Genomic DNA, 22,900 nt, shown 5'->3' with positions numbered 1-22,900 from the left:
GCTGAAGTGATCTGTACTCTATCACTTACATAGAAAACAGTGCTATTCTAACCTGCAAATAACCAATATTTTAAACATAAACTGCAGTGCATAATGGAACACATTTAGTAAGTAAATGTTACGTCACATTGTGGTCAAAAACGACACCAGCCAGATGTGTAACTGGAAGGCTGCTTTTATTGTTTGGAAATAGATTCGTGCTCAAATGAAGATACTCTTTCACTGATTCCCATTTAACTGCTTCAGGTGTATGTGCAACACACATTCTATCTGTCTGTATTAGTGGCAAGAGATAATGACAGTCAATTTTTTTTTTCTCAGTTAGGCTATTTTCAAGGATGAAAAGAAATCCTCTCTATCTCAGTCATGCTACAAAAAAATGGCCTCGCAAAGCAACGTTTAGAAAGAAAGGTGTAACTGAAGGCAAGCTGTTCTCTTACCAGCCCGAGAGCCAGTAAACAAAACACACAGAGAGCACTTGTACTACATGATCCTACAATATGTTAGTCCAGACACTCTAATCTAGATGGTGAGTTTTCACTTGACAATTTTTTTTATTTATTTTTTTTTTAAAACTCAATACATTGTTTCTACCGTGCTCTGTTGTGATTCACTCCGGTGGGCATTGAGATTCTCGCCGCTGATTTCATAGACAGACTAAACAGGAAGCTAGAAAGGCACGTGCCGTTAAGAGATATTGCACCATAAACAAACGCACATATAGTAAAGGCAGCTAACCCTTAAATTATTAGATATACCATAATAAGCATGACCGCAAAAATGAATGATCTATCATCAAACTGCAGCAGTGTGTGTGTTAACGAGGGGACGCAGAGCCGGGGGTGGGGAGGGGTCACAGACGTGAAACAAGCAAAAACCATATCCCACAATGTGACACGGACGCCTGATTGTATTTGTCCGTGTGTACATGACAGGTAACAGAAGCATGACATCTTCACACACATATAAAAGGGTATGCTGGTAGTGCAATTCTCTCGCCAGTGCAGGTTCAACAAATCTCAACAAGCAACCAGTACAACACCATGCACTGCACACTGGTACCCAGTAATCCTGGGGAAGCTAGAGTTTTGGTTATTCTCTGAACATACCAAACAAGGAAAATAAGCATGATTGTTTAGACCTTGGTGTCCTGGGGTCGCATATGTATATATTATATATATATTAATAGAATAGAATACATATATAATATATGTACATGTATAAATTGATTTTTTTTTAAAACACTTTTAGATACATTTATTCTTCTTTTAACATAGATTCTTGTGGCTGCTCCCAATTTTTTTATTTTTTTTATTTTTTTAGTGAAAAGTGACTCAAAAATCTACTTCACCTAACAAAAGTATAACAAGGGGTGTCAGCTGGAAGCCATTCTATTAATGGTTAATAGTATTTAGAGTTAGATTTATAACTGTAGTTTTTTTTAAGTGATCCTGTACATCAAAACTACACATGCCCATAAAATAAATACCATATAACATTATCTATATTTCTTAAATAGTCCATTCTTTTGCTGTTTGTGTAAAAGACAACACAATCTTAACTCCATTTATTAATCCCTTACCGAAATGGATGTATAAGAGTATATATACATATATATGTGTATATATGTGTATATATACATATATATGTGTATATATGTGTGTGTGTATATATATATATATATACATATATATATACATATATATGTGTATATATATGTGTGTATATATATATATGTGTATATATATATATACATATATATATATATATATATATATATATATATATATGTATATATATAAATATTTATATGTAGATTTTTTCTTTTGAGGTCTCTGCAATATTACCCTGGTGACTTGGAGAAAATGGACAGCAGTAGCTGTTATGCTTAACATTCAATTTTATTTTGTTCAAGTTAACACCCACACTGATTTTGGAGCTTTCATGCAGCCGCTGGACCAGTGAAAGGATGAGGGGTTTATTCTTAATTAGGAAGTGACATCACTGCACGACAGGAAGTGCAAAAGCCATGGAGTGGCACTTAGGGCTCACAATACCTTTTAGAATGCATCCAGTGCCCTCGTTGTTATTTGGTATGCGTGATGCAGGAGCGCAGCGTACAAAAGAATAGCAGAGGAGAGCGCACTTGCTGTTGATAAATATTGAAAACTTGGGCCTGTCCATTTTAGCATGCTACTGCTGCTTTGGAAATAATCAAGTGTACTGCGCAAACCAACATATTCCAAATCCTTCCTATGATGAGTTCTCACAGTGCATCTGTGATTCCAAGGGTGAACAGATTTGTAGATGGAAGGTAAATGAGACCAAAACTACAGCCCACAGTATTTAAGCTATAAGTATAAACACAACAAGCAAGCGAAATGTTGCAGGTTTGCTGAGAAGCCTCCTAGCCCTCTAATTCTAAGTGTCATAAGCAGGAAGCACCAAACTGGCCTTTGACCAGCTGGCTGTCAAAAGAAGGCAGCCAGTCAAGATCGTAGTCCATCAACATGGCATGGAACAGAAAAGAGTAACGCATAATTTCATTAACACTCCCAACACATTCACTTGCATTTTGTTGCAGAGCTCATAAGTATGTCAATAATATCTCCTGAGAAAAAGGGATGATTTTTTTTTTTTTTTTCCAAGCATTGCATACATATTTAGGATCTCCGTCTACTGATGAGAGTGGGAAACAAAATGAATGGGTAGGGCATACTTTACCCAATCTCACTCCATGGGCAAAGGGCAACAATGGATAATAACAAGGCAGATCTCTTTGGCTTCTCCAAACACCAGGTTCCAATCATTCAATTGCAATTTTATGTTACCTAAAATAGGTTACAACTAACACTCAACAGATACGGTTCGGTAAAAGATCATCTCTTTTTGCCTCATCATAGATGCGGTGCTTAATAGTGGTTGCCCATCCTGACGGGGGGGAAAAAATAAACGAGGGGGTGAAACAATTTAAAGGGCAACAAAGGAAAAATATAAAAACAAGCTAGAGTGACAAAATATGTAAAGTGAACATCAATTAAAACTCTTCTTAGCCCTTTTCAAAAGGTCTAACCACTTGCCAAAAACATGTCTGTCACTGATAAAAGGGAGTTGCCAGATCTGCAAAAATCACCCAAACAACTTATAATCACCACAAAGACTCACAAAAGATGCCCACTCACACAAACCTGAAGGCAGACGGTATGTAGAATACTTCGGAGCAAATAAATATAGAAGTGAAATAGAATTGTTTGTTTGTTTGTTTGTTTTTCAGTTTTGAAGTGTTGCGACCCTCAGAAACATTTGAATTCATATCATCATACATTTCAGTCCCATGAGACACACTGACATAATTTCTCACATCTTACACAATCAAAATCCCCAGAGCAGCAAATGACTGTTTGGACTTCATTCAGAGACCCACTCAAGTGGGATTGCTCACCAACACGTTCCACACTCTCTAAAGAGGCAGCTGTTGAACATCATTTTAATGTGTGTTAATTAAAGCAATACAAATGCGAACCCATACAAGACATTCACCTTCTTATTACCTTTTAAACAAATTACTTGGAACTCCAGATTTACACGCAGTCTTACAGTCGAACCACTGTTGTGGTCTGAGTATTAGTGTCTTGTGGACTATGATAATTCATGCAAGAGTTCTGATCAAAACATGCCATCATGCAAGTCAGTTCTATGCATTGAGCAAGCACAATTACTTATGTATTTCTTTGGAAATCTGTCTGAGTAAATGTAAGCCCTTGGCCTGAGTTGACCCCATAGTACATAGACCCTTAACCAATTGGTGTGAAAGCCCATGTAAAAAACAAAAAGCCTTCTGATGATGGGTGTAACAAAAGATTTTTAAAAAATGAGTAAAAGAGTGACATGGGCGAAATTCAATTCAAGTTCAATTTTTGTTGTTTTTGTGTCAGTTTTCTTTTTTTTTTCTTTTGCGGCTCAAATGAACAATTGATAGCTTTAAGACATCAACAACCAAAAAACAAAAAAAAAACATATTTCAAGGATTTCTGTCACTTGTGTCTGTCACTCACTGGCCATTACTTTCTTTGCTCTTTTAGAGTGGACTGTTTTGATTTGCTATACATTTCAGTGCTAAATGACACACATCAACCCATCTGCTGCTTTCAGAATCAGGAACCCTCCTAGCCAGCTTTCCTTTACAACTCTGTCCTCTGCAGGAATCCACTTCTCTTATCTTAGTGCCAAATCCCTCCAATGTCCTTTCATCCTACCTCTTAGTGCAGAGTTAGTGGCAAGTCCGTGTTAGGTGTTTGAACGCAGATATTCCCTTTGTCTGATGTCTTTAGTTAAGATCAGTTGTCGAGATACAATGTCCAACAGTATGCTGACTATGTTTGGTTTGAAGTTCAGGAGCTTTCAAGCTGTAGCAGATCGAGCTTTGTCCCTCTGCGTCAATATAAAAATGAAGTCAGTAAATAAAATTACTGAGTGTTATTTTTTTTCTGACTTGCAAATGAAGTACTCTGTACATCTGTGGGTGAGTTTCCTCTTGCTTTGCTTGGAGTTATAATATATATATGTTTATATATATATATTTATTTGATTTTTTTTTATCCATTAATACTGTGATTATTTTTCCAACAACTCTAGCATTTAGATTCCCTGATGTCTTTTTGGTTTCTTCCTCTCTCCTTCCTCCCTCCCTTGCCCTCGTTGTTGTCGTCATCCTGCTTCTCCTTTTCAGGTTTGGTTACACTGTCATAAGAAGGCAGGGAGGCAGTTGAAGGAGTGTCCTCCTTCTTTTCCTGGTCCTGATTGTTGCCTCCATTCTCCACTTTGTTATTGGCCGGCTTGCGTTTGCAGACAAAGCCTCGTCTGGCCAGGTACGAACGGTAGGCCCTTTGGATAACCCTGGCCGACACGTCCTCCTGCTTGCGCCTCAGAGTGGTGGTGATGGGCTCGTAAGAGACTTTAGAGGGATTGGCCGCCACAAAGCGCTCCTCCATTTGCTGCCGGAGCATGTCCAACTCGCCGCTGTCACCCAGCACGCGCTTTGTAAAGGCAAACAAGATATCCAGGCAGTGGATGCGGTCACCACTCACCATAGGCATATCCATGGCGATCAGTTCGATGGTGTTGGGCTTGGGGACTCTGAGAGGGTGTTCAAGTGCATCCGCAAAGTCAGACAGTTTGGCGTAGGTGATGAACTGGCAGGCGTCTGGGTCAAACTTCTCCCAAATTTCATAGAAGGTCTCAAAGTCGTCCTCACTGAGTGGGTCAGCGCTCTCCTCTGTGGCCACACTGAAGTTCTCCAGGATGATGGCAATGTACATGTTGACCACGATGAGGAAAGAAATGATGATGTACATGACAAAAAAGAAGATGCCCACCGAGGGGTTACCACAGTCTCCAGTGTTGGGGGTACCAGCGTTCTCCAGACGGGGATCACAGTCAGGAGGGTAGTTCAGGATGGGCAGCAGCAAGCCATCCCAACCTGCTGATGTGGTGATCATAAACAGGATGATCATGCTGTTCCCAAACGTCTCAAAGTTGTACATGTCGTCGATTCCAGCAGCGTGTTTCACATAGCCAAAGTTAGACATGCCAAAGATGGAGAAAATGAACATGACCAAGAAAAGCAGCAGGCCGATGTTGAACAAAGCTGGCAGCGACATCATGAGGGCAAACAGCAGAGTTCGGATTCCTTTAGCCCCCTTGATGAGACGCAGGATCCTGCCGATACGAGCCAGACGAATCACCCTGAAGAGTGTCGGTGACACAAAGTACTTCTCGATCAGCTCCGCCAGAAACATTCCTGAAGAAAAAGGAGAGGGAGGTGGGGGGGGGGGGGGGAGGAGAGAAAACATACCATAGATAAAAATATAATCTGCACCTGCAGATACTTTTTAACGCTAAAAACTCCAGCCAAAGAATTCATCAGATAATTCACATTTGTGTCACAATGTGTGAAAAAAGAAACTAACTCACTAACTCGAGGAAGGTGTAAATTGTCTATTTAGATTATGAATTCCTCTCATTGGATCAAACTTTAAGGTTAAAACAAACAACAGAAAATGGGCAAAACTTTTTTTGTACTTTCATTTGTCTGTGCACTCATGAATCGTCGATGAACGTATTGTCAGAGGCATAAGTGCGAAAATATTCCAAATACTTGCCCACAATTGAAAGAATAACCACAACCACGTCAAAGATGTTCCAGCCGTTGGTGAAGTAGTAGTGACGCAGTGCAAAGAGCTTCAGCAGAAACTCCCCAGTGAAGATTACAATAAAAACAAAGTTGACCCAGTACAGCACTTCCTCAGTTTCCTTGGTTTGATCATCGGTCTCCACCATCATTGTAACCATGTTGAGACAGATCAGTATCATGATGGAGATGTCAAAGACCTGCTGTGTCACAAAGTCAAAGACCATGCCCTGGATGCTGTTCTGCAGAGAGACAAATGTGTTAGCAAGAGGGAAAAAAAAAGGTTATATTATACTTTGTGTGTCTATGCGTGTGTACAGTTAATTACCTTTTTGCTATTTACAATTAAAATGTCATATAGTTACCTGAGGCCTGGGTATTGGTTTTTGTGGCTTTTTTGACCCTAGTTTCTTCATGGCATTGTAGTACTTCTTTTGCTCCTCTGTCATGAAGATATCCTGACCTCCAAAGTAAAGGGACCAACAGAATGCTGTTACAATTAGCTAAACCAGTGGCACAAATACACCCGTTTACATATACAAGCATTTGCTTTATCTGATTAAAAGAAAAAAAGAGTATTTCTTACGATTTACAGATTCAACATCCAAAGAAGAATTTGTTTAAAAATGTCGCCTACCTCGTTCAAAGTTCAAAGTGTAAATATCTAATAGAAAGACTCAAATTCTTTCTGAATATATTGGCCACAGTTTAGCAACCTTTAAGTGTAAACCAACAAAATATAATGTTGCAGACCCGTGTGGACTCATTCTGTTCATGTTTCCCAATACAATATGAAGTAGTGGTTCAAGAGGGAAGAGAGCATAACCACAAAACACACATCTTCTATGAACACCAATCCCTGCTGCTGTTAAGATCTTTTCATTAGCTGATAGTAAGCCAAGAACACCAACAACTTCTCGGAGAAATCCCTTTGTCATACAAGTGCAGTAGTGTAAATGTAATGTCTTATCTTTTTCTTCTGTTGATTGAAGTTGTCGATAATGACACCAATGAAGAGGTTCAGGGTGAAGAAGGAGCCGAAGATGATGAAGATGACAAAGTAGATGTACATGTATATGTTGTCCTCGTACACTGGCTGGTCTTCCACCTGCAAAGTGAGAAAGTGATCACGAACTGCAACAACATGTTGGTCTGGTGCTTAAAATGGCCAAGAACCTACCTTTCGAGAATCAATTGCTGCATACATAATGTCCATCCAACCCTTGAATGTTGCCTGTTTAATAGAGACATTTTAGACAAGGTGACACTTGGGGACACCATTGAGGTTACAAAAAAAAAAAAAAAAAAAAAAAAGACACAGCAAGGCAGGGTTCTCACCACTTGCAGGAGTGCCAGGTAGCCTGCTCCCACATTGTCAAAGTTGATCTTGACGTTCTTCCATCTGACTTCAGTAAAGTTATCAAGAATGAGTGCAAGACACTGAGTCTTGTTGTTGACCACGTCTGGTTGGAAGTACTCCTCCGCTGTCTCATTGAAACAATAGTAATATTTCCCCGCAAACAGGTTGACACCCATGATGCTGAAGATGAGCCAGAAGATGAGACACACTAGCAGCACGTTCATGATGGAGGGGATGGCACCAACCAAGGCGTTCACCACAACCTGAAAAGAAGAGGAAGAGCAAACAAAAAATGACCTGTCTGAACTACAGCCTGCCTACATAAAGACACACATACAGAGACGTGGAAATGCACATCCCTGCCTCCTGCTTATGGCACTTGATGTCTTACTTCAAGTCTTACCATGTACAATAAAATATGTAAAACTAGAGATGGACTTATTAAAGAAAATGACACCTTCTTAAATAATTGGGGAAAATGCAGAGAATCCTTGTACAATGTCAAAGTTTAGCCATTGGGGTTTGAGTGTGGCTACAACGCCAGAAGAACATGTAACTACAGCTAAACCTGTTATAGCTAAACCACAAGCAACGTAGGCATGTTTGAACGTGCATTTCCAAACACAGAAGAGCAAAGGAAACAGAAAGGCAAATCAACCAGAAGCACAAACGCGAATATTAATGAACGATCATAGCCAATCATTTTTCTAAGATGTTTATAAAAAAAAAAAAACATTTAGAAGTAGCACTTAAACATTAGTTATTAAAAAGTAAAACAGTGACTATTGTAAATAATTGCAATGACATTCACTGATGGGTGAGTGAGGATGCAGAGGGAAGGGTATATGCAACCAGAAGTTTGTTGATCTTCCAGTGTGACAATGCCAAAGCCAAACTGTGATAAGATTAGATAACAGGTCACTTGAAGCAGAGGGACAGACGCAAAACACGGAGCTTGACACGATTCCCTTTTCTGCCTGGCAAAATCCAGGGATGGAGGCACAAAAAAGTCTTTTTTACTTACAAGGCTTTCTGGGGGGCTTCCTTGGACCTATTAACCCATATTTTACTGCCAATTACCTTAGCACCGCTAACTAAGATTTCTCCTATGTGAAATGAAATATGATGAATCAAATCAGATGGACTGTGAACATCTGAGATGATCTGAATCCATGCAAGAGCTCTGCCTTTAATAAAAGCTGAAGAAAAACGGCTGCTCGTAGGGTTAAAAAAAAATAAAATAAAAAAATAAAGAATACCGTAAGCTATACAGCCATCTTTAGCATGCGCCGATGCCTTTTATTAATCAACATGCAGAAGGACCAGCTGCCTGGCATCTCAGGTCTTACCCTCATCCCTTCAAAACGTGACAGAGCCCTGAGGGGCCTCAAGGCCCTGAGTGTCCTGAGTGATTTAATCGGGCCTAGATCGGAGAAGCCCAATGCATTAGCTATAAGGCTGACTATAGACACCTACACAGATAGGGACAGTAGGAGAGGGAGAGACAAAGGCAGGGAAAGAGAGGACCCACATAGTTAGAGGGGATAAAGGACGGAATGAAGGTGGAGCCTCTATTGTAACTGGTGGATAAATTGTGAAAAGCAGATGACTAAAAATGTATGTTTGTAAACGTATATGTGTGTGAGTGTCTGTGTTACTCGGGTTTAAGCAGGTAATGTTGAGAAAGACAAAAGCCCGATGAAGTGCACGTGACCCCCAGTCACTTCTAGTTTTGTCTTTTTTTTTGTGTCACATATTGTCATACGTTTAGTGTTTGGTTAGGTTTGGCAAGCCAGTCTCGCGTGAAAAAAACCAGCTTTAGAGCACAGTGAGCACACCTGGAAAAAAACTTGTGGTTGACACAGAGTGAGGAAGAGAAGAGAAAAGGTCAAACAAAGGGGAAACCAAAAAATTCAGAGGGAGAGATGTATCCACGAAACACTCAAGTCAACGTGACACCATATACACACAGTACGAAACGGCACGGTTTCCACACCAGAGAGCGGATCAGTAAGAACGTGGGAGAGAAGAGGCAGGAGGTTGGACTACTGTCAGTGTTGGAGGAGAGAGAAGAAGAACCTGTGAAAGTAGGTTTCCCCAACACATCACACAAATCTTACCCTGCACCCTCAAAACACCGACCACTGAGTGGCTCGCCACAGCCGCAACACGTCTCTCTTAACTTAGAGAGAGAGACAGTTAGAGGGACCTGCTACAAGAGAGAGGACAGGTCAAAGGTTAGGGCAAGACACATGGCATTGGAACAGACTGCTGACGCTATTTATTGGAGAATCAGGAAATCTTTAGCATTTTGTCTAACCTCACGTTACGTTTGCTTTCCAGTGTTCGTCTCTGGTGGAATAGAACAGAACAGGATCCAATGCCTTTATTTATCCCACGATGGGGAAATATGCATAATTGCAGCCGCATATACAGTGCAAAGAGAAGAAGAAAAAATGTATATGAATTAAAAATAAATAAAGAAATAAAATAAAGTAAGAAAGGAAAACAAATATTTAAATCTATATGGACACTTAGACTTAGACAAACGTTATCCATCCCCTTGGGATGACTCCCTCAGGGGAAAACAAAAACAAACAAAAAAAAAACTTTTATTATTTACAAATTATTTACATAACATTGAATATAGATAATTATTTTATTGCACCTTATGAAATGTAGCGATTGAGAAAAGTTTCACTGAGTGAATGTGTTTATGTTGTTGTTGTTGCTCCATTTTCTTTTTTTTTTTGAGGGTTCCTGATGCAACGTTACACAGCCAGTCATTGGTCTATTTCCTTCTTTAGTAAGGACTCTAACCTGGACATTGTGGTGGCTATGGTTGGAGAGGTGCTGCTGCTAAACAGTCGGGCTGAGCAGCGCTGCAGACGATTCCATCACACAACTATTTTTGGGGATGTTGGGTTAGGAGAAATGAAAACAAACCAGAAAAAAATAAAGATCTTTGGTCATTTAAACAGATTTGCAGACAAAGAAGAATTACAGCTTTTTATTTTGTAAAAAGCCTTCGGACCAAGATATAGGTGAAAACTCAGTCACCAAAACCATAGGCTGTCCACTGTTAAAATTTTCTAATTTAACAGTGACGTGTAAATATTAAAAATGCCTCGCAAACTATGAATCCCAAGGGTACTTTCAGTCTTCTCAGAAAAATAAAGTAGGATAAAAAAGGAAAACAAATATACACACAAAACTGGTAATGCACATTCCAAGACAGAGGAGCACAACAGCGAAGCTCAGCTTTGAAGTGTAAAGTTCAGGTTAAAAGCCAAAGTATTATATGATAACTAGACTTTATGATAGCACAGATGCCCTGTAGAAAATCACAGCGCAGTGTTGCTGAGCCCCTGTCGTGGCAGCATCAGGCACAGAGGGGTTCAGCAGCAGACACTAGCTTAATTTCCTGCACCTAAGGGCAGCGAACACAAGCTGCCAGAGCTTCTGCAGCTGTATTTAAAGCTGTTGGCAGCTTCACGTAAGCAGCCACTATTGCTGACATTGCTGCAATTTCAGCCTGCTGTCTCTCCCAAGAGAAGATGGAAGCTAGCGCTGGATTTGTTGAGAAAAAGGTTGTAAATTATGCAAAGGGAAGAGAATCTTTCTGAAGAAAATGCCCCATCACACACAATTGCTGTATAAAGGTGAAGTATTGTCTCTTTACCTGACAAAACAGACAGATCCGTTCCTTTGTTATCCAAGAAATTGAAAGTGCCAGTAATCACAAACAAGGGTTCACCATTATGTGCATCAATAAAAATGGTAAAAAGAAAACGAGGGGGAGGGAGGGACCAAAGAACGACATAAAGCTAGCTAATAACTGTTGGATAACCTCAGCTGATCAGTTGACTTAGCTAACATACTGGCTACATTGACAGCTACCACAACGTAGGAGCTAATAATCCAACTTGGAAATGTAAAAAAAGGACCAACTTATTCCAAAACTAATGTGACAGATAAGCAAATAATCAAAAAAGCTAATAATAATAATTTTTGAAAAATGTCAAATAAAGAAAGAACAAACCAGAGGTTTCTTCAGTCGTGCTTTGTTTTCTTGTAAATTACAACATAGTCTACCATTTTAGTAGAGCATTATCATTATAATGATTGTTTTTGTTGTTGTTGTTGTTAGTCTTCTGTTTAGTATCCGTTGCTACTGAAGTGAACTGACATACATATGTGGAGGGGGCTGGAGGTTCTGGTTCTGGCCAGTGAACAAAGAGTAAGGTGCCATGGCGTACTGCATTCAAGTGGTAAATATTTCATTGTGCGCCATGTAATACTGGTAACCAGGATCCTAACACGAGGGAAAAAATGAGCTGCCATCTTCACTGAGATCACCTTGGTTCTTGGTTTGCGGTTACAACTCCTGTCAGTCCACCACGCCTAGCATATCTTCTGTTAATACAGGAAATATTTTACATTAAGAATAGAGCCAGAGGGTGGCCAAGGTGCTGGCCTCCACTAACGTGTCCCATGTGCAGCGATCATGTGGAACGATCGATTATTCACCCAGTGCAGTTCAAAGTCTGCTTCCGTTGATCCACCAGTGGCAACAGCTCAGCAACAAAATACCACCGTGTGCATAACGACTGTCACTCCTGATTCTACAAGGTGCCATTTTTCAGTGACTGTTTTGATTCAATGGTGACTAGAAACACAAAATGAACATGACGTATAAATGTACCTGGCTAACATTATAGTTAGCATTTCAGCAAAATTCCCATGTCACGGGGGGGGAAGTTTGCTGATACATTTTACAAACATTGGAGAGAGATAGAGGGGGTGGGGGGGGGGGGGGGGGTCAAAGTAGAAAATCCCCACAGAAATCACAAAAAGGGAGGCGTTTGTGTCCAGTAGTCCTCACAGGATGAAAAAGATTCAGCATGACTCAGCAGTCCAGAGCTTGACGGAAAAGCTCTGAGTTAAGCAGGGACTGAGGATATTTACGGTTGATCCATGAGATAATTAATCAGATCAGTGCTTTTTAAAAAAAAAAAAATGCCATGGAGAGCTAAACAAATTTAAATCGTGGCGATAAATTACGATGCACTTTTAGTTAATTATGCAGTGAAGGCATTCAGATGTACTTACATCCACAATGAAGAAGTCCAACCAACACCAGGCGTTCGTGAAATACTTCACAAAGCCGTAGGCCACCCATTTCAGCAACATCTCCAGGATGAAGATGTAGGTGAAAACTCGGTCGGCATATTCCAGAATGACTTTGACGGTCTTCCGCTGCTCGATGTACACATCCTCAAAGGCCTGGAGAGGAGAGGAGCATGACGTCTCTGCATCACACTGCCAGCACTAAAACAATGTTGCTACTTTAACTTCACTATAATAGCCACTACGAGTTTTGAGATGTGTTTGTGTTGTTCAGCCAACAATAATAGCCTCTTTTAAAATAAATAAACAAATAAATCGATAAAACATGAGAGTAAAAACAATAAGCTGAAGCACCACCACTGGCGTGTGTGTGTGTGTGTACTCTTACCAGTGCTCCACTGCTGAGCAAGATCATGAAGATGATGAGGGTCTCAAACCAGTTGTGTTCAACGATGAGATAGCAGGTCTTCCTCAGGAACCACCAGTGCTTCCCCCAGCCATGAGTGATGGGCACGTCGCAACACTTGTATTTGGCAATACATTCTGAATGAAAAGAAGAAAGACAACTGTGACACGACAGGAGCAGCCACAGCCTGGGAACTCCATGACACTGAGGTCACTGAAGTTACACTGTATGTCTTTAAAGCTAATTAAAAGCAGCGCTATACCGTCTGTCCAGCAAGCGTCTGGGTCCAGGTACTCCTCCACCACCTCCACCACTGCCACCTCCTCTACATCAGGCTTGATGTCTATGGTGCTGCCCTCTGACGAACTGGTATCATCCATCTGGGAACAAGCGGTGGATCAGGAGAGATCAACTCAAACTGCAATGTCTCTTTCAGAACATATAAAGGCTTCTGAGATGCTAACAGCTTCAGCAACAGCACAGCGCCAGTGCACCGCATGCATTATTAGATCACACATTAAATGAGTGCCCCTTGGGTAAAATTGCTTTGGGTAAAATACTGTATGCAAGACATGATTTAATACCATAAGGAATGTGGGGTTCAATTGTCGAGTGTGATGTGTAATAAAAAGGTGACCAGCAAGAGTGAAAGCTGGTGGAAGGGACCTGCTGAGCTTCACTTTGGGAGTGAGCAGCAAGGACTGCATGAGAAAAGACCACTGTGCCGCGGCACACTAGTGTACGGTGTGACAGTGTCAGGTGTTCCATGAAAAATTACCCAATTCCACTTGATTGGTCTAAAAAACAATGACATTCCACTGTGGAGTGACTGTGGTTTAAAAAGGAGTGTACGCTTATTTTCCTCCCAGGATATCAGCTTTGTGTGCATCTAAACATGGTTCACAGTGAGTGAGTGTAAATAAATGAAGAGACTATTTTATCATTATTAGGCTAACTTACTTATTTACTTTTTATCTGTCGTAAAGCATTTTGGTTTTCCGAAAGGACGTTGTAAAGGGCCATATAAATAAACTACATTTACATTTAAAAAAAAGGGTATAATATTTTTGGTTGGAAGTGTGCGATGGGAATTTTTCTATGGAAGAAAAAATGCGTTGAGGCTCAAATTAAGGTTGAAAACCACTGCATTAGAGTGCTCAGAGTGTCATGTGATGATGTGCTGGGTGGTGAGTCTTTATCGGCTGAGCAGTCTGGGAAACTCCCGTCTAAACCGTGAGCGCTACCAAACTGGTCAGCGCATTAAAGACGTGTCGCCCGACTGGACACATGACGCCGCTCTGAGGAAGTGTGGAAGACTTCCAGTCCAAACTGTCAGAATGAAGAAAAAACAACCCAAAAAAAAAACAAGGTACGAACCATCTCCTTAAGACTTCAATGTCTGATAACAGGAAAATCCTAAATATAACTTCACACAGATGACAAACAGCTATTAAGCCACTCAGACACTCAATGCGCTCAATGGAGCAGGAATCGGCTGTAGGTTGTAATGTACACGCATTTTCTCCTTTCTTCCTTATATAAACCAGGTCAAGGTGATCCATGCATCAGACACATGAGCAGTGTGTCGGGCGTACCCTCCTCCAACCACATTCACACTATGCTGCACACGGCACGCTTCTCTGTTTGTCACTTCAGAAGCTTCCCCCTTCGTCCCCCTTCATCTGCACGCTCAGCACTCGGAGTCAGAATGTCAGGTGAACTAAATGTGCGCCGTTGGCTTCAACCTACGGCTTGGAAATAAATGGATGAAATGGCCGCCTCCGACCTCCTCCGCTTCCTGTATTTTCACAATCAAACCTGGATTTATATTTTTCTTTTAACCAGACATGGTTTGCCTGCTGACACATGTCAAAGGTAGGAAAAACCCAATGTCTGATTAAAAGAAAGACATAAATCAAGTTCAAATCAAGGGCATAACGAGCACAATCAAACTGTCGACCCGCTACTCACGTCTTTGCTGTTCTCCACGTCCGACTCGCTGCTGAAATCCTCCGTGTTGAGGTTCTCAAAGTCCGACTCGCCGACAGCGATGGGAACGCAGACGGTGAGGTTGGGGTTGTGGATGAAGGACATGTAGTCCTCGTCGATCATATACTTCCCCACGCTGCTCCCGATGCCGCTGGTGGTGCCGTTGCCATTTTTGGCATAGTCCAGTTCGCGGTTGATGTCCACAGTGTGGTTTGCGATGCAGTTCAGCTTCTTCTCGTACATCTCATCCAGAGGCTTTTGTTCGTCTTCTATTGGCTGCTTCTCGCAAAAAAAAGAGCAAATGAACAAAAAACAGCACGCAGGGGGTAAAACACACATTCATACCTTAGATGGATTTGTATTTTTTATTTATTTACTTATTCTTATTTAACATTTATTTACCCAGGCAGGCAATTAAGAACAGATTATTAGTTACAAATGCAGCCTGAACTAAGAGCAAAGGCTCTTTGAAGGGTGGAGAGGATGTGGGACGGTGAAAGTAAAAACGAGGTTATACATTTTACAAAAACAACAGTTAATACGTTTATGTTTCTAATCAAAAATAATGCATTTCGGGGTTTTTTTGTGTGTGATAAGGTAAAAATGAAGGCTATGAAGATAAAGTTCAATAGAGGTGAGACTGAGTTGAAGAGTAGATGCTGCAGAGTCGAGAGGGGCCCACTTAGTATAAGACGGTATCATCAGCATATCGGTGGATCTTAGAATTGCAGGCATTCTTGGCTACATCATTAATGTAGATAGGGAACAGCATGGACCTTATAATTGCACTGTACCTTCTTGAGGACTGTGGCCACAAAGAGGCGACTGTTGATCTTGAACCAGCTAATCCCTATATGAATGCGCGCCATCGCAAGCTGAAGATTGTTGGGCTCGCCATCGTCATCTGTGGCAGCAAGGTTGTCCGCACTAAATGAGCTCAGCAGCAAGGCCAGAAATAGGTTGAGCACCTAGGAAATACCCCCAAAGTTAGATTCCTTAAGCACTTAGAGCAAAACAGATGATTTACCATCACACATCAGGCTACTTTAAAGGTCCATTTTGTAATATTTGGCTTGATTTATGATATCTTTAAAGAAGCCGGTCGGGACAATCCAGGTCGCCTCACAGCGTGTTTCGTATTTAATAGGAACACTTGCGTCCTCAAATAAACCAATAAAGGAGAAGGTGGACGAGGTATCCAGGTTTGGGTGTGCACCCCCCTGTAGTTCACTGGCAAACTCAGGAGGGAGGGAGAGTGAAAGCAGTTTTTTCTTCAAAATCTCCAAATATTACACCCTAAACCTTTAAGTCTATATTTCATTTATTTTCTTACCACCAGGTTTCCAATGACCATGACCATCATGAAGACAGTGAGGCACATGGTCTGTCCAGCCACCTCCATACAATCCCACATGGTCTCAATCCACTCCCCACACAACACTCTGAACACAATCAGAAAGGAGTGGAAGAAGTCGTTCATGTGCCAGCGAGGCAGCTCGCAGCTTTCGGCGATCTTGCACACGCAGTCCTTGTAGCTCTTGCCAAAGAGCTGCATGCCCACCACGGCGAAGATGAAGACGATGATGGCCAGCACCAAGGTCAGATTACCCAAAGCCCCTACTGAGTTACCAATGATCTTGATCAGCATGTTGAGGGTGGGCCAGGATTTAGCTAGTTTGAAGACTCTCAACTACAAGACAAATAGGAAAAAAATACACTTTATCTATGGCATATACGTGGATACACGGAAGTCTTGCTAAAACCATCTGTACTTAAAACAGATGGTTTCAAAATGTGTGCAGAAAGAAGGAGCCATATGTTTTAAGCGTCTCTATACTGTATTGACTTACCAATCGGAATGACCTGAGTACTGACAGACCTTCCACATCAGCCAGTCCAAGCTCGACTAAACTCAGAGTCACAATGAAGCCGTCAAAGCAGTTCCACCCTCCCTGGAAGTAGTAGTACGGATCCATGGCAACGAGCTTGGCAAACATCTCACCAGCAAAGATGCCCGTGAAAACCTGAAGACCACATCACAGTAACAGGAAAGCGGTCATCATTCAATGGTTTTTTTCATTATAAAAGAGAAATTGCAAGGTAAAATGTAGGATTTTAGCCTCAAATAGTGCAACCCTCACCCCCCCAACCCTCTAAAAAACACTAAATGTTTTATTTATTTATTTATCTGTTTTAACTTCTGTCAATCTTTGAATTTCTTTAAAAAAAAAAAAAAAGCTTTACTCGCATTATATAAAACTGAATGTTTTTTGGTAATTTAACTGTCACAGAGTAAAGTAGTATTTGCTAATCGATATCTGTCATTAGGTTTTCTTCAAGTTAGACAACTTTCTGTGGACGTCCAAACAAAAAGTATTAATTTGATACTATAGCCCTTCAAATATTGTATATTATTCTCACATAATCTTACATCATAAGGTTATGGGATGATCAAATGGTCCATAACCATATACCATTTCACAAAAACATAAAGCTGTGCTATTAATGCAAATGTATTTCTAAAGACATAAGGTTGATTGTGATACTACTGCAATGCAGGCTTTTGGATCAAAGAAAAAATAAAAGCACCACAGCACTTCAATAGATGAATAAAAATGTTTAAAAAAAACAGAAAAAGGGACAAAAACAGTACATCAACTTAGTTTTACTAACAGTCTTTTTAGTATGGCATAAAATGGTAGTCCTCTATCTCTAACCTCTATCCTCTATCTATTATGTCCACAGGTACATAACTTTAGTTGCCTGTCCATTCTCTTCTTGCATTTCATACACCAGCCCTGTGCCTTGCTCAACTGCTCTCTCCTTCAGGAAACAAACACTAATGGAGACTAATGGCAGTGGTTCCACAAAGGAGAAAGTGAACTGGAGTTTCTCACCAAGTTGCCAGTGTACAAGACATCCTCAAATTGGGGAGTCATGGGGTAGTGCTCCATTGCCATGAAGAGGGTGTTGAGGACAATGCAGATGGTAATGGCGAGGTCGACAAATGGGTCCATGACAATCAAGTAGACTACATGCTTGATCTTCAGCCAATAAGGAAAGCACTCCCAGATGAGGAACGTGTTGGCAAACTTGTACCAGCAAGGAGGGCACTTCCTTTGAGACTCCTCCAATTCTGCAGCATGAAAAAAATAAGACAGAAAAACCACAACATTGTTTGAAAAAAATTACATTTAGGAGAACGTGACTCTTTAAAAATGCATTAAATGATAAAAATTTAATTTGGGTAAAATCACTGCGTTCAATAAGGTGCGAATAAGGATAAATAACTAAATACTTAAAATGATACTAACTCAGCAGCCTACTTTTGAGAAATTAAACTAGCTTGTGATCATTATTGTCGCCATGTCAGCATGAAATACATCATAACCCTTATGCGGCCCGGCGTAAAACGTGTGCAGAGGGTACCTTCAAGCAGAGTGTTGGTGGCTACGCTCATCTGACTGTTGGCACGGTCCTTTCCTTTGAAGGAAGAGTTGAGCTGATCCACAGAAACCATCAGAGAGCCCGAGTGCTTCTTCTTGATCTCCAAGTCAGTGGTCTATTCCGAGAGATGGAAAATATGTGAACCATAACTACAATTCAACACACGACAATGGTATATTTGGCACACATTATGCTCTAAGACAATATACATATTGAACAGTTCCAGTGATTTGCTGTATTTGTAATAACAAAATCAGTTGAAACATGATTTTTTTTTTTTATCATAGCCAATCAATAAAATTTCTTTTGCAATATACTACTTCTTGATTCTAAAACTTGTAAATTCCGTTTATGCAGTAAAAGTAAAGTTTCTCAAATATATGCCTAGCATTCACATCTTGGTGAATATTTAAAAAATAAAAAATAAAAAAAAGTATGTACAAATGGTCAGTGATGATGCTCTTGTTTAACATAGTGCACAAAAGGTGAAGGTATCTGCAAAAGCTAGGTCCTTCTGTCAACAAAAACCCATTAATGAATGCCAAACCACAGAGTTTAAGTGGATCAAACTCGTGAACACTCAAGTTAAAAATAATTAAATAATTAAACTACCACCTACAAGATGAAAAACAATCTGAGCTGAGAAATTGGACTAAACAATGTCACTATAAATTAAAAACATTATTATTCCGGTAGAAATTGTTTTAATTACGATATTATATTTTGGTATTTTGTCACCGGTGAAGTGGCCTTAGTTAGATAATTCACCCTCTCCTTAATTTCCAAAAACCACTAACTGCATAAAAACTAAACTATAATTCTTAAATTCTGAATTAAACTGCATGCACGGGCATGCTTGTCAATACAGAGGGGCATTTTATCACATTTACTCTTACACCATGCTACATTTTCAGACAGAGTCAAAAGTAAAAGCAGGTAAACTGGTTCGGAATTAAAGGGGAGGAGGGTTAACCATGCTAGCTATAATGAGGGAAAATTGTATGACAGGGGAAAAAAAATTGTCCTTGCAGCACCTAACAACTCACAGGAAGAGGACTAATGGGTAATAAAAAGGAAAGAGAAGACAAGAGAAATAAGACGGAATGACAGAAGGGACAAAAAGTGGAAAACTGCTAATAAAGAACAATATAAAAGTAGTGAGAGTGTAATTTCTTGTCTTGAATATATATGACATGTTAGCTTGGCGATATAATTGTTCGGGTGACCTCAGCAGGACTGAGCTGTTAAAATATCAGTGAAATAATGAACATGACGTTGCCAAAGCAGGGGACAATAAATATCCTTACAGCTGATGACAGCCCACCAGTTATGTTTAAAAGGAGCAGAAGAACAAGGAAAATAGACTGGAATAAAGTGCTTGTGTAAGATTCAAATCATAAGACAGCTTATAAAGCTTTAGACAAGGCAAAAAGGAGCTTCTGAGTTGAGGGTAAAAAAGGGGACAGGAGCCAAGGGGTGGAGGTTGGTGATGGAGAAGCTGCGGAGACCAGGGCCACCACCATCATGCCTAGACTGAACAACTGTCCCATGGACATCCTTACACTGTCATCAGTGGCTGCCTTATCTATTTTCACCTCAGGCAAAAGCCGTCTGCCAGGCCCGGGGCCAATGAGCGACACCACTCCATTGCAGTCCACAGTGCTGTTCCTCTTCCCTCCCGAGTGGGGCGCCAGTGGGTGGATGTGTGATGAGCCTTGGCTGTAGCCACTGTAGCTGTTGCGGCGGACCGGAATGAACAGGGAGCCTCGGCGATCTTCGCTCTCCTCCACCGTACTGTGTTCGTCGTCGGCAAACTCATTCTCCGAGCCCATGTCCTTGGAGCGGCCTTTGAAGCTGAAGATGCTGCTCCGGCTATTGTGGCGCGACATAAAGGGAGAGCCTGGGATACTGAGAAGTGACTGGAAAGAGAGAGAGGGAAATTTGATGAGAAGGAAAGAAAATAGGACACAGAGAAAGGTATAGACTTCCAATGGGACAAGATATAGAGGATTATTTTGTCGGAAAAAAAGTTATACAGTAAAGAGAAAGAAATCAATTGTTTGATTTGCATAGTAATCATTTAGTCTGTGATTAACAGAAAGCTTTTAAACAACCCATTACAACTAATTTGAAAATCTTGCTTTTAAACATGGACACAAAAACTGAACTAGTGTCAAGGTTCTTTGGGGGGAAGGTCACAATGGCTGACGAGACAAAACGTTTGTCTGTCTTAATCAAAGCAAGCCCAATCAGATTTGACCAATAATAGTGTAGCAAGGCTAATTATTATTATTATTATTATTATTTTTTTTTTTTTTTAAAGCTTTCGTTCCAAATGAAGAAGGTTGATGATGGTCATGACTTCAAAGAAAGAAGCTGCAGTTGTTAAGGACAAAACTATCTGGCTAAGATGGAAAACCTTTGTGTAGAAAAAAGTCTGTACTTGACAAGGCCATCACATTTTGCAGAATTACTCAGCTTTTTTTTCCCCCACATATGTTCTGTTATTTGAACAACATTCCATAGCATGTCTTTCTAGAACATGTCACGAGTTTCACTGCAGTACAAACACAAATTGAACAAAATTGTCATAAGCATACATATACAACTGGTATCAGTGTTGGGGTATGGGCAAGAATTCTACGAGTATGAGTAGAGTACCCAATCCTGGTATTGGTACCAATAATCAATACTGGTATCGGTACATCCTGAGTGCTAGAGGAAAGACAGTCATTTTAGATGTAGCCTGATGCCCGGTCTAATTCTGGAGATAGCATCAGCAGAATAGGCTAGCAACAGCATGAATAAACCGCTGAATGAATCAAATCATCAACTTTACCTGATTCATGATAGACGTCTTCCTGCCCAGACGGCTTCCAGGGAAACGAATGGTACTTTTCTTGCTGCCATCGTCCGACTCAGACTTGACAACCTTCTCACTGTCTCCCTTCTCTTTCTCCTGCTCTTTTTGACGCCATTTCTTCTTGCGATTTCTTCGCTCTTTTGCACTCTTGGAGCTTAGTTTGGAGGCCTCAGAAGAGCTGCGGGACAAGTGCCCACCTCCTTCATCCTCTAAAGGAGCCTCTGACATAGTGCCTGCAGATGTTGCCATAGCAGGACCCTTAAATAGAAATTGGGAAAAATAATAATCATGAACCAAGAAACACAGCCTCAAGGATGCATGTAAGGAGAGAGTCAGGCCAACCTGTGTTTCCTCTTGTTGCCTTTTGAGCTGCTCCAGCATGGCCTTGAATTCAGCCTCTTTCCGCTCTGCCTCCTCGATAGTTGCCTGGTTTTGCTCCTCATAAGCCATGGCCACCACAGCCAAGATGAGATTTACCAGATAGAAGGAGCCAACGAAGATGACAAGTACAAAGAAGATCATGTAGGTCTTCCCTGCAGCCCGCAGAGTCTATCAAAAACACAATGCAATAGAGGAAACAAATCTTAAAAAAACAACCATCTTTTCTTCCATTTAGTTTCTTTTACTGCTTCTTCTGCAGTCAGGGTCATGGGTGTTGCCAGTGTTGCTAGGACCAATCCCAACTGTCTTCAGGTAAAGGTAGAGTTACACCATAGACAACCCGTTTATCTCAGGGCCACACAGAAGGACGAAAATTTGCACTACGGCCAATTTAGAGTCGCCAATTGGACCTTCAGAGCCGTCTTTAGACCAATGGAGGAAACAGGAGCGAACCCACATAGACACTGGGAGAACGCGCAAAATACAAATGGAAAGGTCTCAGGCCCTGGGAGCATACCTGTGAACCTTCTTGCTGTGTTAGTGCAAATCCTGTTCACTGCAACCTTTGTACAGCATCTGAATAGCTCAGATTTCAACAATGAAAACAATCTTATAAACTCATCAGTGAATTAATATTCAATGGGTCTTAATTTGCAAGAGACCCCCAAATCCAATCGATTTCAAGAAGTAGAAGGTACATAAGAGAGTTACCTGTTTAGTTTTAAAATTGGTTTCGGATATCCCAGGTATTTAGCTTTACTGGAGAAAACCTTGAATGGTCCCAAGAGTTGACATGAGAGTAGTTTGATGGTTAAACTCACTTTGCCATCATGCGAGTTGTCAACTTAAAAAAAATAACAACTTATATATTAGATAGACTGAGACCACTCTCAGGAGGACCACCTCCAAGGCGCTCTCTACTAAGGTTTACCTGGGACCCCTAAACCATTTGTTTTTAGAATTGCATAAGGCTTTTTCAATGAAAGGTGAACCATCTTTGGTTGAGCAAAAATCGACATAGACGGAGCTGGAGAATAACAGGACTACTAGTTGTGAAAAAATAATGGCTGTTGCAAAGGAGTTCGCCATGAGTGTTGCTTGATTGAGTTTGATCGGATACGGATGGCATTGTCA

The 22,900-nt window shown here is 40.7% G+C and overlaps 1 protein-coding gene across 7 annotated transcripts in view; it reads right to left on the bottom strand.

Annotated features, from left to right (window-relative positions):
- Positions 1-3,247: 3,247 nt before the first annotated feature.
- Positions 3,248-22,900, bottom strand: part of LOC142887152 (sodium channel protein type 8 subunit alpha-like) — a 38,283-nt gene continuing 18,630 nt past the window's right edge. For 3 of the 7 annotated variants that reach the window (XM_076024559.1, XM_076024558.1, XM_076024564.1), the window contains 19 exons: positions 21,728-21,934; positions 21,362-21,643; positions 20,085-20,441; positions 18,505-18,637; positions 17,973-18,211; positions 16,926-17,099; positions 16,409-16,765; positions 15,870-16,043; positions 15,058-15,354; positions 13,349-13,466; positions 13,069-13,223; positions 12,663-12,836; positions 8,900-9,022; positions 7,529-7,813; positions 7,371-7,424; positions 7,161-7,298; positions 6,556-6,660; positions 6,162-6,432; positions 3,248-5,800 (listed from right to left, as the gene is read on the bottom strand). In XM_076024559.1, the coding sequence (XP_075880674.1) occupies positions 4,632-5,800; positions 6,162-6,432; positions 6,556-6,660; positions 7,161-7,298; positions 7,371-7,424; positions 7,529-7,813; positions 8,900-9,022; positions 12,663-12,836; positions 13,069-13,223; positions 13,349-13,466; positions 15,058-15,354; positions 15,870-16,043; positions 16,409-16,765; positions 16,926-17,099; positions 17,973-18,211; positions 18,505-18,637; positions 20,085-20,441; positions 21,362-21,643; positions 21,728-21,934 (4,812 nt within the window). In that variant the 3' untranslated portion in view covers positions 3,248-4,631. The remainder of the gene's footprint in view (positions 5,801-6,161; positions 6,433-6,555; positions 6,661-7,160; positions 7,299-7,370; positions 7,425-7,528; positions 7,814-8,899; positions 9,023-12,662; positions 12,837-13,068; positions 13,224-13,348; positions 13,467-15,057; positions 15,355-15,869; positions 16,044-16,408; positions 16,766-16,925; positions 17,100-17,972; positions 18,212-18,504; positions 18,638-20,084; positions 20,442-21,361; positions 21,644-21,727; positions 21,935-22,900) is intronic. The other 4 variants (XM_076024562.1, XM_076024561.1, XM_076024560.1 and 1 more) reach the window with 3 other exon arrangements.

The sequence above is a fragment of the Nelusetta ayraudi genome, unplaced genomic scaffold (assembly GCF_046127955.1).
Source record: "Nelusetta ayraudi isolate G7.1 ecotype Tasmania unplaced genomic scaffold, CSIRO-AGI_Nayr_v1 ptg000017l, whole genome shotgun sequence".
Lineage (NCBI taxonomy): Eukaryota > Metazoa > Chordata > Actinopteri > Tetraodontiformes > Monacanthidae > Nelusetta > Nelusetta ayraudi.
Note: the sequence above shows the minus strand (reverse complement) of the source record. Positions and strands in the feature narration are given on the sequence as shown.